The sequence below is a fragment of the Pelodiscus sinensis genome, chromosome 7 (genome assembly GCF_049634645.1).
Source record: "Pelodiscus sinensis isolate JC-2024 chromosome 7, ASM4963464v1, whole genome shotgun sequence".
Taxonomy (NCBI): Eukaryota; Metazoa; Chordata; order Testudines; family Trionychidae; genus Pelodiscus; species Pelodiscus sinensis.
Window position 1 is genome coordinate 73046521 of NC_134717.1, and position 17086 is coordinate 73063606.

The 17086-nt window shown below is 41.8% G+C and overlaps 2 protein-coding genes across 3 annotated transcripts in view; one reads left to right on the plus strand and one right to left on the minus strand.

Annotated features, from left to right (window-relative positions):
- The window catches only part of C7H2orf69 (chromosome 7 C2orf69 homolog), a 22050-nt gene continuing 4964 nt past the window's right edge, over positions 1 to 17086 (plus strand). Inside the window, exons 1-2 of one of the 2 annotated variants that reach the window (XM_075934274.1) lie at positions 1 to 505; positions 4930 to 4995. In XM_075934274.1, the coding sequence (XP_075790389.1) occupies positions 215 to 505; positions 4930 to 4995 (357 nt within the window). In that variant the 5' untranslated portion in view covers positions 1 to 214. Of the gene's footprint in view, positions 506 to 4929; positions 8635 to 17086 lie in introns of those variants that run through there. The other variant, XM_075934273.1, reaches the window with a different exon arrangement.
- TYW5 (tRNA-yW synthesizing protein 5) overlaps positions 15754 to 17086 on the minus strand; it is a 17049-nt gene continuing 15716 nt past the window's right edge. The window contains exon 8 of the mRNA XM_006117958.3: positions 15754 to 16121. Within this exon, the coding sequence (XP_006118020.2) occupies positions 15865 to 16121 (257 nt within the window). The 3' untranslated portion in view covers positions 15754 to 15864. The remainder of the gene's footprint in view (positions 16122 to 17086) is intronic.

Genomic DNA, 17086 nt, shown 5'->3' on the forward strand with positions numbered 1-17086 from the left:
CTTTCCCCTGTTCCATTTCCCAGAAGAGGCGGGAAGCGAAGCCGCCAATAGGGGGGAAGCTCCCTCAGGCCCCGCCCCGCCCCCAAAGCTGCCTCCGCGAATAGGCGCCGTCCCTCGGCTCGCGCAGGCGCAGTAGGCAGGCGATGCCTCGTCCTGGGTGGGCGGCAGGTGTGGCCTGGTGCCGCGGGGCCCGCTGAGGGGGCTGGCGGCTCCTATGAGCCGGCGTTGCGCGCCCGCCGCCGCCTCGGTGCTGAGGGGTTCGGCCGGCTCCGCTTTGCTCTGCCTGGCCCGGGCCATGAGCCTGTGCCGGGCCCCAGCCGCCTGCGGGGCGGGGCCCTCGGGCGGCGGCTCCTCCTCCGCCCGCCTGAGCCCCCCGTGGCTGCGGCTGCCGGCGGTGCCGGGCGCCGACCCCGGCCGAACCAACGACCTGTTGCTGCTGCTGCCGCCGCCGGAGGAGCCGCCGCCGCCTCGGCATCACGTGGTGTATTTCCCGGGGGACGTGCAGGTACTGCCCGGCGGGGGGGCGGGGAGCCTGGGGGGGGTACCCCGGTGTGTGCCCCCCCATACTCATGGGGGCGCGGCCGCCCCCCGCCCCACTTGTGTTCTCCCGCCACACACACTGTGGAGCAGGGAGGCGGGGAGCCGCCGTCCCGTTGCGTCTTCCCTGGGCTCAGAAATGAAGCGAAACCTGCTGGTGCACGGAGAGTTTTGTGAAGTCGGAGCATTTTCCGGCGTGTTTCGCATGATGTGACGCTTCCCTTATGCCCTAGCCTGGAGCCCCCATAGAGCTACTGTCGTTCTGTCCTTGATACAGCACTTGCATCAGATGTTCATACATCAGAGATGTAGGAACCTAAATGTGTGTTGCGAGCTGCTCACCTTGATTATGCTGCTATTGCCTAGCATAAAAACACAGCTATAAATAACTACAGCCCCCTATGTTAGAGTGGAATGATAGCCATGCCTGTATCTTACACAGTATGCATTGCCACTCCGTATTCGATATGTTGTAGGCTTGGATTTGCTGGGACCCACTTACAGTTGGATCCAGTGAGAGTTTTGATAGTTGACTACGGTGAAAGTGGCCTGACTTGTTTAATGTCACTGTAGCGTGCACATTGTTGTTCTGGTTAGAGTGAACTGCTACTTCTTGTACAATTGGATTGTTTTATTAGGGTGAAAATAGATTTCACTAAAATGTGTGCGTTTGTATGAAAAATGTTAATACTGGTGTGAAATAAAGTGGTCAGACGTAAAGGTTGTTATGAAATGTTCGCAATTTACCTGTATGTTATGGTTAATAATATCGTTCTAACGAGAAACAAGAGGCATATGTCAAACTGTGGAGCAGCATTAGTTCTTGAAGTCTTCTAGCTCTTGAGTGCTTGGATTCTCAGCTCTAACAGTTTAGTTAACCAGGGTAGTGGGGTGGGGTATGGTGGGGGAGAGGGCATTGGTCGGCATTCATTCTGGACTCTGTCAGTATCTGCCCCAGGGCAACCAGCCCATCTAGAAGAGCAAATTCAATGATGATGCACTGGTTATGTGCCACTCAAGGTACATTGCACATATGCTAAGAAATTAATTGTCTTTTCTTTTGACAGTTACTCACCATGCTTTAATGCATCATAGAATGTTAAGTCTAGCTATTCAGATTTGGAAGCTAGCAAGCTACATAAGTGGAAGTTTATAGCCTTGGTTCAAGCAGTTTATTAGGCTTATTCTTTCACAGAAGCTCTTATTAGTTACCGGTTTTAGATGGCTTGTGGTCTGAAAGTTCTTAACGCTGGCATCAGTAATTGAAATATTAAGTTCCAGTAACTTCTTATAACAGTCTATAGTTATTTATTGTGGCAGTTGAGACTATCTGAGTGTTCTTACAGTTGCTAACACACTCATACTCACAACATATCTCTGAGGTGGTGAAGTTTTATTACACAGTGCGGGAACTGAGACTCAAAGACAGGGAGGGGTGGGCAATAAGAGGCCCATGACGTGATTATCCAGGGTTAGGCCAGGTCTACACTGGGGGGGAGGGGAAGGGAGTCAGCTTAAGGTACGCAACTTCAGCTATGTAAATAATAGGGATGTGTTAACATGTAATTGAATAGTCATGTAACCACATCAAACTTTAGTGGTTACAGGACTATTTGCTAGTCCCTGGGGGTAGGGCTGGCAGCCAGTGCACTCCCAGCCCTGCTGCTGGGAAGCCCCCTGCGATCCTGCACTACTGACTCAGTATTAGAAGCAGCAGCACTGGGTGGCAGGCAGGAGCCAGTCTGTGAGGGGAGCTGGTTTTAAAAATTAGCTCTCCACACAGACCAGCTCTGCCTGCCGTCCCTGTCCGTGAGGAGTCTGAGCTCCCTGTGGACAGAGGCTCCTCCAGCATCCCTGGAGTGGCCTCTGTTCACAGTGAGCCCAGGCCTGCCGTGGACAGAAGCTGTTTTGCGGAAGCCTCCTTTGTCCCTCTCTCTCTGCCTCCTCTCCCTCTCCCCCCCCCCCCCCCCCCGCTGCCCGAGGTCAGCTGCATTTCAAAGCAGAAGTGCCTGTGTGGAGCCAGGAGTCAGTGGGACTTCCCGCCGGCCCTGGGCTCTGCCTGGCGTACCAACTTTGAAAGGTGGAACGCAGAAGTGCTTATCAACTACTTGACGGAAATTCCATCAACTACTTGACTAATAAATGAATCGCTAGTTAACATCCCTAGTCTTTACCAGACCCACTAAATTGAACCCTGGAAGATCAATTGCTAGAGCATCGATCCTCTGGTAAGTAGAGACTTTGTCTTAGTACCTGGTGGGCATTCATGGATACAGCCACAAGCCTATTGACCATGGCTTGCTGTTCCCCACCAATTGGAGCTGAGAGTGGCCATACCTGTGGATGTGCAGGTAAATCATCTGGTGATCCACCTGGGGCTAATCCTAGTGATATATTGCCCATCCCTGCTCAGAGATTGAGGCTCTGATCCTGCAAAGGCTTACACAGGTTTAGCTTTGTCGTCTTGACTTCAGTATTTCTATGGTGGTGAAAATTAGAAGAGCAACTTTGATTAGGGAAAAACCTTTCCTTCCTTTATAACCAAGCAGAAGGAAAAAACTGAACAGACACAATTTTATCTTGCTTTTTAGCTTCTTAAGGTTCGACTGGACTTGGTCCTCTGTAAACTGGTTTGGCTTGTCAAGAGTGGTGTGTCATTTCTCCTGCCTTCTCCTTCATGAAAAGCTAATCAGGATTCAGTTCTATTCCATTAATAGAAATAGGGTAGTGGAAGACTATCCATATTATTCAGAGTTAGTTTACACTTTAAGCAAGGTGGAGGGATGCATTAACATACCTCAAAATGAAATGATAAAGATATCTTTAATTAGTTTCCTGTGCACTTTTAATCTTGAAAATAGTTAAGATGTAAACATTTTTTAATTATTTTAAGTTTTAAGAAAAACAATAATGGTGAATTTAGTATTTTTGTAAGGTTGAATATAATTTAAAAGTTAATGTAATCTATAGTCTACAGCAGGAGTACTCAACACACGGCCCATGGGCCGCATGCGTTTTGCGGCCTGTGGTGCAGTTTGGGTTGATATGTGTTTTAGTAGTTAAATTTCTGGACTGTAATTGATCATTAAAAGTGCTATCGTATGGGGGGAATTGGGTAAATATTGCATTTTATTAATTTCAGCAGAATTAAATTAAATGGGGCCTGCACATTGTATAGTCTTGCCTTAATTTTTGTATCCATACTCGGCAGTGTGAAAGAAGCTATTTACATATATATTTGCATGTATATCCAACCACACTTAAGTTGCAGCCCTCGGCATGTACCGTATATTCCGGCGTACAAGACGACCTCTGATGTTAAAAAACATCCCCCCAAAATCGGGGGTCGTCTTGTACGCCGGATGCCCCGCCGCCGGAGCCCCTCCGCGGCTTTGAAAGCCTCGGGGGAAGCCGGCGGGGGGGCATCCCAGGCGCGCATGGGCTGCCCCCCCGCCGGAGCCCCTCCGCGGCTTTGAAAGCCTCGGGGGAAGCCGGCGGCGGGGCATCCCAGGCGCACATGGGCTGCCCCCCCGCCGGAGCCCCTCCGCGGCTTTGAAAGCCGCGCGGAGGGGCTCCGGCGGGGGGGCAGCCCATGCGCGCCTGGGATGCCCCGCCGCCGGCTTCCCCCGTGGCTTTCAAAGCCGCGGAGGGGCTCCGGCGGGGGCGCAGCCCATGCGCGCCTGGGATGCCCCCCCGCCGGCTTCCCCCGAGGCTTTCAAAGCCGCGGAGGGGCTCCGGCGGGGGAGGGGGGGGGCAGCCCAGGCGCTCCTGGCGGCTTTGCTCCCGGTGCCTCTGGTCTGCTGGGGACCATCTCCAGCAGACCAGGGACACCGGGAGCAAAGGAGGCGGAGGGGCGCTGGGGTATAAGATGAAACCCTATCTTTTAATTAAAAAGATAGGGGGTCGTCTTATACACCCAGTCGCCCTATACGCCGGAAAATACGGTACTGTGAGTATCATTGTGGCCCCAGGGCTTCCAAAGTTGAATAGCTCTGGTCTACAGAATCTTAGCCTTTTAAAGTGTAAATTCAACTAAACACAATAAAATTCAATACTCTGAGACTAAATGCTGTATTTAGGTAATATTTTGCTATAATATATATGTAGTGAACAACATATTTTCTTTAAAACTTGCTTAAGTTTACATAGTTTCTTTATCAGAAAACACATGGTTTCCATTTTGGAGATGAACCTCATACTGTGGTCTTGAGTGTCTCAAATGCAAACCTTTCCAAAGACAATCATGTATCCTTCTCTAGCAGTCTGCCATAGCCCTTTCCATAAATACTTGTGTTAGCAAACCTAAAAGAAAAATGAAAATTAAAACTTTGCTCGCCTGAAACACTGTGCTCTTACAATCTAGTAATTCATTGTCTGTCTTGTTTCTTTCAGAACTATCACGATGTTATGGCCTGCCACCCAGAAAACTTTCAGTGGGCATGCTGGAGTTTAGAAAACGTAGCTATCATACTTGCTCGCCGATTCCCTAATAGTTATGTTTGGGTTGTAAAATGTTCCCGTATGCATCTGCACAAATTCAGCTGCTATGATAACTTTGTGGCAAGTAATATGTTTGGAGCACCAGACCACAGTATTGACTTTGGAGCTTTCACACACCTTCATGCTTTGCTAGTTAATGCATTCAGCATCACTCAGAACATTTTGCTGTCCCAGAAGAGTATGTATAGTTTCAACAAGGATGCAACAATAGCTGTTTGTGAATCAAAATCTGTTCCTACAACAAATGGCTGTCCAGCAGCAAAGAGAGAGAGAAATTGTGAACATTCTAGTAATTCTGCTATAAATTTCGGTGCACCATCTGTTATAGGTGCAGCATCATTTACTTTGATTGGTTTCAGTAAAGGTTGTGTGGTTTTGAACCAGTTGCTTTATGAGTTAAAAGAAACTAAAAAGGACAGAAGCACAGATGCCTTTCTAAAAAATATAAAAGCGTTTTACTGGTTAGATGGTGGTCACTCTGGAGGAAGCAATACTTGGGTTACTGACCCTGAAGTGTTGAAAGAATTTGCACAGACAGGGATTGCAGTTCATGCTCATGTTACACCTTACCAAGTGTTTGATACAATGAGGTCATGGATTGGGAAGGAGCACAGGAAATTTGTGCAGATTCTTGAAGAATTTGGTGTACAAGTAAATAAACTGCTTCATTTTGCAGATGAAGTCCCTTCCTTAGATAACCACTTCAGAGTTCATGAAGTATTTTGAGACTTTGAATATACAACTGTGTACTGTATTCTTTGCAAAAGCACTTTTGACATTGTCTTGAAATGTTGACTTACAATTTTTGTGCTGACTGTCCCTAAAGTAGAGTACTGAATACATTATAATGTGTTAAATCTGTATATATATTCATGTGCTTTAAGAAGGGCCTTGGCATGAGAGTCTATATGCTTGTGCTGATATTTATATAGCAAGAGAGATTGTCTGACCCTTAGGAAAGGTAACAGCTGTCCATGTATAGATGTATTTTTAACATAACAGACATTTTTGTGCAAAATGTTTGCATTTATTCTGAAACTGATTTGTAGCCAAAATTTTCAACCCTGGTGCCTGAAGTTAGTCTCTTAAGCTGCTGTCAATAGGAGTTATAAGCACTCAGTACTTCCTGAATGTCAGGCCACTTTTATTGGGGAACCTAATTTTGACCTTCTACCATTGAGAATTTTGGCCTCTGCTAGTAGAAAACAGAAATCTTTTAGCTTTTTGACACACAGGAAAAAATGTGATAGTTGAAGCAGTCTTGGTTATATATTTCAATGCAAATAGTACTATTGGATAGCTTTAAACCTGTGAGTTCTGTAACTTTCCCTCAATGAAGCAAAAGCACAAATGACATTTACTTTTGAAATAAGGGTGCCAGTCTGTTCTTTTTTTATAGTCACAGAAAGGGCATGTTGCTTTTGAAGTTCCATTAACTAATTGCTAACCATATGCTAGGGAGTAGCCTTTCATTTGGGAACTTGAGAATATTAAACATGTAGCTATAATTTTTAAAATGACCAAGAATGCTCTTTAGTGTTTAGTGTACTATTCTTGTTAGTCTCTAAAGTGCTACATTGTCCTGCATTTTGCTTTAGTGTTTAGTGTACTATTAGTTCAACATTCCCTATTAGTACTGTGAAGTCTCTCTATCCATTTGAATTTGAAGTTGTTGGGTCCTTCTTGAACAGGAATTTGTGGCAGTTTTCATTTAAATCAAGCCATGAAATATAATCTATGATGGCATATATTGCAAGTTACATAGTAACTTCTAGAATGTGTCTGCTCAAGAATTTGGAAAGAGTTTGTAGAACTGATTGTTAGTACCCTAAAAAAGCTACACAGCTTTATTTTCAGGAGCATAATTTTCTACACTTTTTTTTAACTAAAGTACAAAACTAGATTAGTAAAAGGATGCTGACAGATACATTCAGATCTTCTATTTAAACTATTTTAAAAACTACTACAAGGTGGGTGAGGATAGAATTTGTTGCCTTAAAGTCTTTTTCATATTTAAGCAGGTGATAAATGAATCTGGGTTTGGAAAATCCTATCCTTAAAAATAGCTGATAAACCAATGGTTGTTTGGGAAAAAAAAACCACATCTTTGTCTAAAAGTGTGTAAAAGCAATTGAGTTACAACTGCTGTTGGTTGTGAAGATGGAAATAACCCAAAGTTAGTGTGGGTCTACTTTGAAAAGTGATAGTATACAAATTACGCCATACTCAACTTGTTCCTTATTTGGGGTTATATCTGCTTGTTTAGTGGCAGTTTTTACTATGTTTTTTCTCCTTTTAGCTCTACAATGCTGAAAGGGGAGCAGGATTTTTCTCTGCATCATCACACACTTATTTAATTTTCATTCAGCTACCCCTGTACAAGACCACTGGAGAATATGAAATTTTATGAATGTCACAAACATAATTTGGTATGAGCATATCTTACTGGTGGTGATGTGCAACAATAAAAAGTTAGTCTAGGGAATCTTTTTTACTTGTCAGCTTAGCACAGTTGATTTGGAAGCAAGTGGAGAAGATATTGCGCATTAAATACCATGTTTTACAGAGTTACTTTCCAAAATAAAACTACATGTTACGGTTAAATCTATTTAAGTAGGCTTAAATGTTTGCTCATGAGTGAACAAAAAATTAGCCTATTCAGTAATTGTACATTAAAATACTCTAAACAATGGAGAAAATTATAGCATATAATATATAAAATCAATTCCAAATGATTAAATGTTGCTCAATGATGTGATATCTACCTTCTGCTCTTATTCAAGCTTCACAGGAAGCTTTAGGCAGCGCTACCTATTGATTATCTTTTTAGTACATTTTTAACAAACCACCTTTATATACACATTCCAAAATAGATGATTAGCCCGGGTAGCACTCTTAACTACAAAAGAAGTGGGTGTCAGGGTTTTTCTATTTGAAATGATATGCTTTAAAGACGACAAAACACATTTTGTAGCCTATGTTTAATACAAATCATTTGAAAGTCTTACGTGAATCATCTACAATGCATCTTATGCTCCTTACTGGTGTAGTGAAGAAACCTTTCCAAAGTTGTGCAGATATTAATTTTGGTACACAAAGAAAAGAAAATTCTCTATTCTGTAATAGGAACACCTTCAAAACAATATGCAGTGTTAGCCAAAGTGATAATTTAAAGGATATTACAAACCTGTGAAAACAGCTACTTTATACTGTTTGGCAGTGTCCTCAAGGTTTCTGGATGATTGTCCTAAGGAAACGTGAATCATCAGAACAACAGAAGTGGCTTATAAAATACCCAGTGCATTTGATCAAATTGTAGTTTCTGTGCTACTTTGAAGATAAACACTTTCATATAAAATATATTTCCATTTTAAGAGTTTTTGTTCTAAGATTTACTATTTGTCCCTTTTTTATTGTATGTTCACTTTCTCTAACCAGTAGCGGTATTTTATTGGACTGCACCTCTGTCATTCACTTCAGCGCATGCTAAAAATAAAATGTGCAGACAATGTGGAAAGTAATGTAAATGTTTTACAGGGAAAACCACCTCAGTGTGGATGTAAAACTAACTGTATTAAACAAGAAATCTGCAGTTAACTGGTGTGAAGTATATGTTATTGTGGATTGGTGGAAATCTGTATTTATGTACTCCTGCTATTGTGCTGTCAAAGTGGCTTACTTAGGAAAATTGTAAGAAGGTCTGCTGTTTGTCCTGAGGGACAGTAAATAGTTCTCTAACTATTATATAATAAAGAACAAGATTTGGTTCTGTGAAACTGTCAAGGTTCCTCCTTACCTATTTAATGTAGAAGTGTATATACTTTCAAATCTCTGGAAACTTAGGGCGATAAAAAAATAGCTGCAACTTTGTTTTACTGATCTATTACCATGTAAAGTACATGTTTAAAAGTGACTAAATTAACCATAATATAATCCAGGATTCTAGTAATGCTTTGTACAAATGCAAATGTAACCTCTAGGTTTATATTAAAATCAAATTTAAATTAGGGTGGAATTGTGGCAGTGCAGGTTAAACAAATTTATACTAGTTTAAAGAGAAAAAGCTACCATGTGGATAGCTTTTCAGATATTTAGCCACAGTAGTACAGGCACTTTGATATTACAGTATTTACAAACAGAAAAAGTATGTAGCATGCTTGCCTGAATTGAGAACAGTGGATGTGGGTGTGAGATGAGCACTTCTAACTGAAATGGCCAGATTTGTAAGTGCCTAAATGTGAGCACAACTCTCTTGCAGCTCTGCACTAAAATTGTGGGTAATGAGCACTTAGACAGCCACATGCTGTTTTTTCCTTTGTGATACTACATTTTTATTATTGTGGAATATATACTATATGGTAACAAGCATTTTGGTGCACCAACATCATCTGCTAGTAATACCAGAGTGTGGCACCTTCAAAGACTGAGATTTATTTGGGCATAAGTTTTCATGGGCAAAGCTGGACCTTGGCAATGCTGGGTAAGTCTTCTAATCTAACTATATAGACTTAGAAACTGCAACCTCAATGAGGATGTAGTTCTATTCTACTTTCAAGGTATTCATTCCAAATGTAAGCAAATGATTAGCTCTTCAAGAGTTTAAAATAAGGGTTTAGTTTGCTTCAAACAGATTGTGGAGAGGTCCTCTGCTGTTGTCTTATTACTTTCAGGAGTGCTGGATTTCTCTAAATTGCTGTCAATTTTGCAAGTGTTACTGCAGACTTTGCCAAAATTTGTAGTAGGATCCCAAAACCTGGAAGACGTAAGTCAGTCAGGGTCCTTTAAATCCCCTGATGACTTGCCTGTACGGCAGTGGATTTTCTTTTTTTTTCATTTGCAGAGTCATACAAATTTTCAAATGGAGGTTCAGACCTTTTTGAACATCTTAGACCTAGTTTGCACCCTCTTCCTTCCTCTTCACCCCTCACCATCTGTGGATCAGAGACCAAAAACTATTGTTCTGGGATTTTCAAAGGGGTGGCAACCAGATGAGGCTATTAACTCCGTTCCAGTCCAACAGCAGAGCTTCCTTTCCCCAGCCATTATTGCTGGAAATATGATGTTTCTGTAACAATCTTTGTGTGGTCTCTAAAACAGAAAAATCCTTTCACAGCAAAAATGGTCAGTTACTTTATGCATTATCATTTGCAAGTAATGCTTTCTAATTTTTGTTAAATGATAGTACCATACAGATCAGCAGTGTGCTTTGTCTTAATATTCTCAATCTGCTCTAAAATGTTCAATAGGAATATGTTAACACCATAAACAGCAGAAAAAGAGAGTCTGCTTTTAGTCCTTGTGCCTCTGTCTGTGAGGCAGTAGCAAAGTGTCAAACCTTGCAGACAGAGACCAGAATGTACCCTCCAAATCATTAGCTGCCTCAAAAAAAGTTGGCTACAGTTTACATGTATTTGTGCTACAAATTTAATGTTTGGAAATTGTAGAATTTCATTTATTCTTCCTGTTATGATTAGCAGAATTTGCACTTAGCGAGGCTGGCCTATACGTCAAGTCCTTGTACATAAGCTAACTTGAAATAAATACACTGCCAGTGAGTGCTGTGCATCTGTAATGTATTTAGCCTATACAGTGAATTTACTAGATGTTCAAGCACCTACACTGGAAACACATGTTCACACTCAGGGATGGGCAGGGGGGAGGTGACAACATACTATAGAGTAAACAATAACCCAGCCAATTAGTAATCAGTTTTGAAGCGGTTAAATAATGGAGATCGCTGTTAACAGAGTTAAATATAAGGGCCACTGTAGGTCAAATTCAGTGTGTGTCTTAAGCTAGTAGCCCCTCAACAGGACTACTTGTATGAATGAAACAAGTAGAGTTTCATCCTAAGCATTTAGAAGGGCTCACTCTATTTGTCTACTTCTGATATTAAGTGGTTTTCTGATTTGTTTGGGTAACACCAAGAGTCAAACTCAAGTCCTGTCAACATCCATTAAAAACAATTTATACCAGAAAAAGATGGGGGAGGGGATTAATATATAAATGTCTGTTGAGCATTCCATTGCATGAAGTTTTTATTTCATTTTTAAAGTGGCATGTCATTGCTCCAACTAATTGCTTTATGATGGATAGTTGAAATAGCCCATGTTAAGTCTGAGACGAGTATTTTGACATGCATGTCTGTCTTTGCATTTTTCTTTCCATGGCACCTGTGCTAAGAAAAACATATAATGTATATCTTCTAAAATCAACTGTTGCCCTTGGTAATCTCCACCACCAAGTGTAAATATTTTTTAAATTCCTTCCAGATGTTGGTTTGTAATAAAATCAGTTACACTGCAACAACACTGGTGACTGACATCTTAATGTAACAAAACATAATGAGGTAGCCAAGTTTTGACTAGTGTTTTGGGGGTGTTCCTGATATTTAAATCTCGGCTTCACCTTCTATCATGACAGTATCATCTATCCTTATTGCCATGTCATATGCTACTTTAAGTATTTATTTTTAATATTCTTTGTACAGTTAGGATAAAAAAAATTAAAATGACAAATACCCCATCACAGAACTTTCTGGGTTATTGTAGCATGATTCCATTTTGCTGTGGGTCACAACAGGCCAAAATCCCACACACTAGCATGTCTATTTCCAAGCCTATACATTATATATTATTTTAGTAACTGTGGTTTTTTTTAGGTTGAGATTTTCACTAATCATTCTAGCTTGAAGTTATTCCTTGAACATGTTGGACCTAATTAAAACTGTGCCACTCCATTTTTACACCAACATGAGAAGAAACACCCAATTTGTTTACATAATAGCTTCAGGATCATCACAAAGGAAAAAAACAATGGCAATGCGTGCTCTCAGATGACAGGCTTCAAAAAAGGAATAACCATTGCTTTGTAAAGAGGATTTAGGATACCAGTAGTAAGCTTGTCCAATGTCCTGCCTGGAATTGGGAGTAATGAGACCACTTTCTACTAGACAAAAATCCACAACACAATTGGCACCCTTATTCTTGGTAGCATTTCTAGAGAGCATGTACATGACAGAGGCCACAGAGTGGGAATGACAGCCCTAGATTGCTCCACCAAAAGGCTGGTGGGAGAGAGGGAGCAGAAGTTGTGTTACCAGAAGCAAGAGGACACCAGTGCCTATTTTTCAATATAAAAGACGTAAAGGTGCCATTTGAAGGGTTGTGTAGATAGCAAGCTTAATATTTTTGAAGTTGTGTAATACAAATAGCTGTATTTATAGTATTTTTCACATATTGCAATATTCTGTGTCTTGGCCCAAAATTCATGTTATACAGGTTGAACCTCACTGGTCTAGCAACAGCTGTGGCTGGAACCTCTTCAGCTGGGGGTGTGAAGTTGCTGCTGGGTAGAGCAGGATGGCAGCCTGGAGTGGAGCCCCATCCCTTTGCCTTAACACCTACACCAGTGGGGCCAGCCTCTGGAGCGAGAGTGGTTAAAATCCAAAGGGCCCTTCTCTTCTATTGTTCAGGCCCTAAGACTATTGATGTACCTACAAGCTGTGACCCACACATGTTGACTGCTACATGATTCAATCTTCCCTGCTTAGGAATTATTTTTATTACTGAGGCAGCAAGAGGTCCCAGTCATGGCTTTGTGGCTTACATGACTGAAGGAGGACACCAGCTATTTGGTCAAGCTAGATCCTCCTCTTTTGGGTATGGCCTGGTCTATGCTACTAGTTTAGTTTGAACTTAGCCACATTAGGTCAACTTTCTAAATAATGTGTCCTCACCAACAACTGCACAGGAAAAGCCTTGGGAAAATTTGAATTTCATTTCTGGTTAGGCCAATGTGGTGACCACAACAGGCAGCTCCCCTCAGCCGCACACCTGATCATAACCGCCTAGCGTCACATACAAGCTCCAGCATGGAGCATGCAGGAGATCCTAGACCTGATTACTGTGGAAGGAGAGGAATCTGTTCCAGCAGAACTACAAAGTAGCAGAAGAAACACTGATATCTGTGCCAAAATTGCATAGGCCAGGGACACCTAGAAGTTCCATGTGAAAATAAAGCAGCTCAAGCAGACATACCAGAAGACAAATGAGGCAAATGGATGGTCTGGGTCAGCACCATAACCATGCCACTTTCTGAGGAGCTGTATGGGATTCTAGAGATGGGGGAGGGGATGGAAGCAGTGACCCAAAGCTATCTGTGGATTGCTCCCATGAGACTCTTCAGGCTGCCTCAGACAATAGAGGGGAGGACATTGTGGATGACAAATAAGAGAATGGTCAGTAGTGAGCAGAGCATCTGATCTCACCAAAAGCCAGGATTTTTTTAAACTTTAGAGCCAATACTGTTCTAGGATGTATTGCTGTTGGACTCTGATGGTGGGGAGGGCAATATGCAGTCCCACCAATCTGTCGTGCCATGAGACGCACAATTGGCTTTCTACTGTCATGAGGATCAAATGCTGCTAGTGCCTGTCAATTGCTTTGCTCAAATGTTTCACAAATGTCTGTGTTTGTGCCTTCCTCACTCCTGTGGCTTCTGGCTAGGCTCTGGCCATACTGCAGCAGCAGGTGTGAGATGTTTGCTACGATTGCTGTAGCACTTTGCAGCTGAATGGGATCCAGGCTTGCCCTGTTATCGAGTCTGAACAAATAACCAGGTTAAAAACGGTACAAAAAGAGTATTTGCCAATTGCTTTCAAGCAGGGTGGGAGGAGGCGATATGTGCAACAGTGGGAAGCCGATGACATGTACTGCTGTACTGTTTTTGTCCCATCAGAGAGTAGGATCCTACCAGATTGCAAAGAAATGGTGGGAACTGTGGGATAGCTACCACCAGAACATCACTGCCAAAGTTGACAGTAGCCTTCTGGGCACTCACTACACCAAACTCTTAGCCTCAATGGAGACGTGCATCTTCAGCTTTATAAAATCGGGTGTGTAGACATGGCTTAGAATGCTCTACTGAACTGGGCAGGCAGGCAGAAGGAACAGTGCAATCCCCTGCACCTTTGTGGGCTGGCATTCCAGAAAGCTGTTGCCAGCTGGCTGAGAGCATATGAAGCCAGAATTAGCAGATGGAAAACAGGCGAATGAGGGGCTTGATCTCTAAGCCTGACACTGCTTTATTTTTTTCCCTAGTCCCCAAAGAGGCTTCTAGGATGCTATATACTCTTTCCAAGGATCCTTTGATCCAATCTGAGTCCTTGAACCCTTTCACAGATCCTACCGTAATTCCTTTCCCTCCTCTCCCCCTGTATCTGTGAAGTCCTTTTAACTATAGAAGTAGACAGTTTGAGGAATAGAAAGTGTTTCAATGTTTTCAGGTTGCAATTCCATCCTCAGTGTGCATAACTTATGCACATCAAGATCGCCTGGCTGGTTACATTCATGCCTATTCATTAGGGTGGCATTTTGCCCATCCACATGGTGGGAAGTTATTTTCTCTAAGTTATAGCTGCCAACAAAAATGGATTTAGATGAATAATCTGCAGTGTTGTAAGGCCCAGCTTCTGCAGGAAGCCCTGGTTCTGTGCCTTATTAGTAGCACATATCCCTTTAGTCCTGCTAAGAGCTTTTGACAAGTCACAATCCTTCACATTGTTTGAAGCATCAGATGGATATAAATGGCAGATAAATGACAAAACCTCCACTACATTTATCTTATGCTGTAATAAAATAGAGATATTTAAACGGACAGTGGCAGCATGTCATATTTGTCAGATGTCCCCTTATCATTCATCGTACAAAAGAAGATTCCCTAGAGCAACATTTTATAGCTCTGTTCACTGGGAAGCTACTGGTTCATAACTCAGTGAGTAGGCACCAGTGCTACTCTTAAAGTATCCAAAAATCACGAGGCCGGAGTCTGCAAGCATTTTGTACATTGATTATGACATCAGTAGTTCTTCCACATGCAAAAGGAATTGCTGATTATAGCCACCTGACCACTCCCCTCTCTCTCATGTGCCATACCCCACATAATAGAAATTGAACAGACCTCCAACCGTGAATTTTTAGGGGACCTGAATGGTAGAGGTTTGACAGAGACAGCACTTGTGAACTTTCAACATTCAGTTCTAATAGAGATCTCAGCTGAGCTCCTCCTTTTAACACCCTTTTAGGTACTTGAAAACTGCTATCAACTTAAAGCAAGGTCAGGGTTTGGTTGTTCCAGGAAATGGGATGTGCCTGGAATTCGATTGTTTCTCATAAAATGGAAAAGAAGAAGTCTGGTAGGCGGGACAGTTATATTGTATAATAACCACAGGCGGATAAGCAAGGGACCAGAGATGGGGATAGGGACAGCTCTAATTCCATTGGGCAACTTGGGGGCAGGGGGTGGAGAAAGGAAACAGAATTTGTCTATCTGTCCATCCCTAGCTGGGAGACATGCATCCCTCCCTTGACTGTCTCAATGTAGGTGCAGCTGCCATGGACAGGTGCTTCTCACCCAACCCAAGCTGCTGCGGTGACAAGAGGTTGTCCTCTCTCCCAGGGGCAACCCACATACTGAATCCTTCAAGCTCAGCCCAACTCTAGAACCATGATTTAAATGAAGAAAACCAAAAATTACTTGAGTTAAGAACTTGAGCAATGCTGGGTAAATCTTCTAGTATACACATTTTTTTAAATGTACATGTTTGAGTTTTACATATGAGACCCACAGCTTCATCAAGCAGATTATAGTGCATGCGGATTAGTAGAAATGGAATCTCTTAAACAACATCCATTGGCTATGAAACAAGTAGTCATCAACAGTGAACATTTTTTATTAAAATCTTCTCCAAGTATCTCAGGTACAGTATCAATATCTGTACTTCTCCATATTTTCAGGAGAGTTGGGTTGATTGTTTTTTCATGCTGTTTATTCATAGTTAGTGCTATAAGCTTTCTCTTGAATGCGTAAAACCATTCTCCGGGCATAAAAATCCCTATATTCCTCAGGCAGTTCCTCCAGTGTTTTCAAAGCCCTATCCAAAATCTGTACAGCTCTGGAGGCTGCCATAGGATCTTTGTTTCCGTAAGTGTCTGTTTTATCATAGCACTCAGAAGGAAGATGCTTCCAAAAGACATTCACTCCCACTCCAAATTCTTCAGAAATTACATTATGGAACCATAAAGCTGTAGGTAGAAAAAAGTCTAAATAGTTAAACTGCCACTTAAAACTTGATTTCATTTACAACAAAGATGTTTGAACCATCTCAAACTGAATGTAACTGACAAGAAATTAGAAGGATATCATCTTAGTTTGTATCCTCAAAAACAACATTATGTTATAGGTACCTCTGATTCACTGCATCATATGCTACATTATATCAAACAATGAGTTCTTGTTCCTGAAGATATTTATAAGCATGCTTAGACTTTATGCATAAGTATTTCCTCTGAAGCTAATATAAAGGTGGGTAAGTGTTTGCCAGATCAGGGCCAATGGACCAAATTCCTTGTCCCTTTTTCATGTCATTTAGCCCATTACCTTGAATGGGAATACTTGCATGAGTAAAGAATGCAGGATTAAGCCCAAAATCTTGGCTCCACTCTTGGAAACACAAGTAACTTCACTCATTGCATACGTGTTTGCAAAATTAGAACCTTCACTTGCATAGATTTTCAACATGCCAGTTTAGATGATCAATATTAGTATCAGCCAGCAACTTTTATGATGGTCAAGCAATAGCAAGGTTTTTCATTTGAATAATTATGACAAAAACCAAGTAAGCAAGGCTGCTATGTATTTGTAATTTTAAGTAGCATATGTATCGTGCCTGTTTTCACTGAATTGCAGTAGTTCTACCATTTCAGTTTTGGAATATTGTTTTTATTACTCGTTTTATAGTTAGTGAATTGAACATTTCAGATTTTTTTTGTTTGTTCTGTATCTTTCACCTCCTGGACTCAAGCTTCTGCTTTTGTCTGTAAAGAATGCCTGATTCTGCAATAGGATTTTTGGGACACAGTTATATTTGAAACCTAGCATTTTAAAACCAAGTTTTATTTTAAGCTTATTTCTAAAAATGTAAAACAGTAATTCCATTTAAGACAGCACAGTAATACTGATGTGAGATCATAATCAAACGAAACAATCC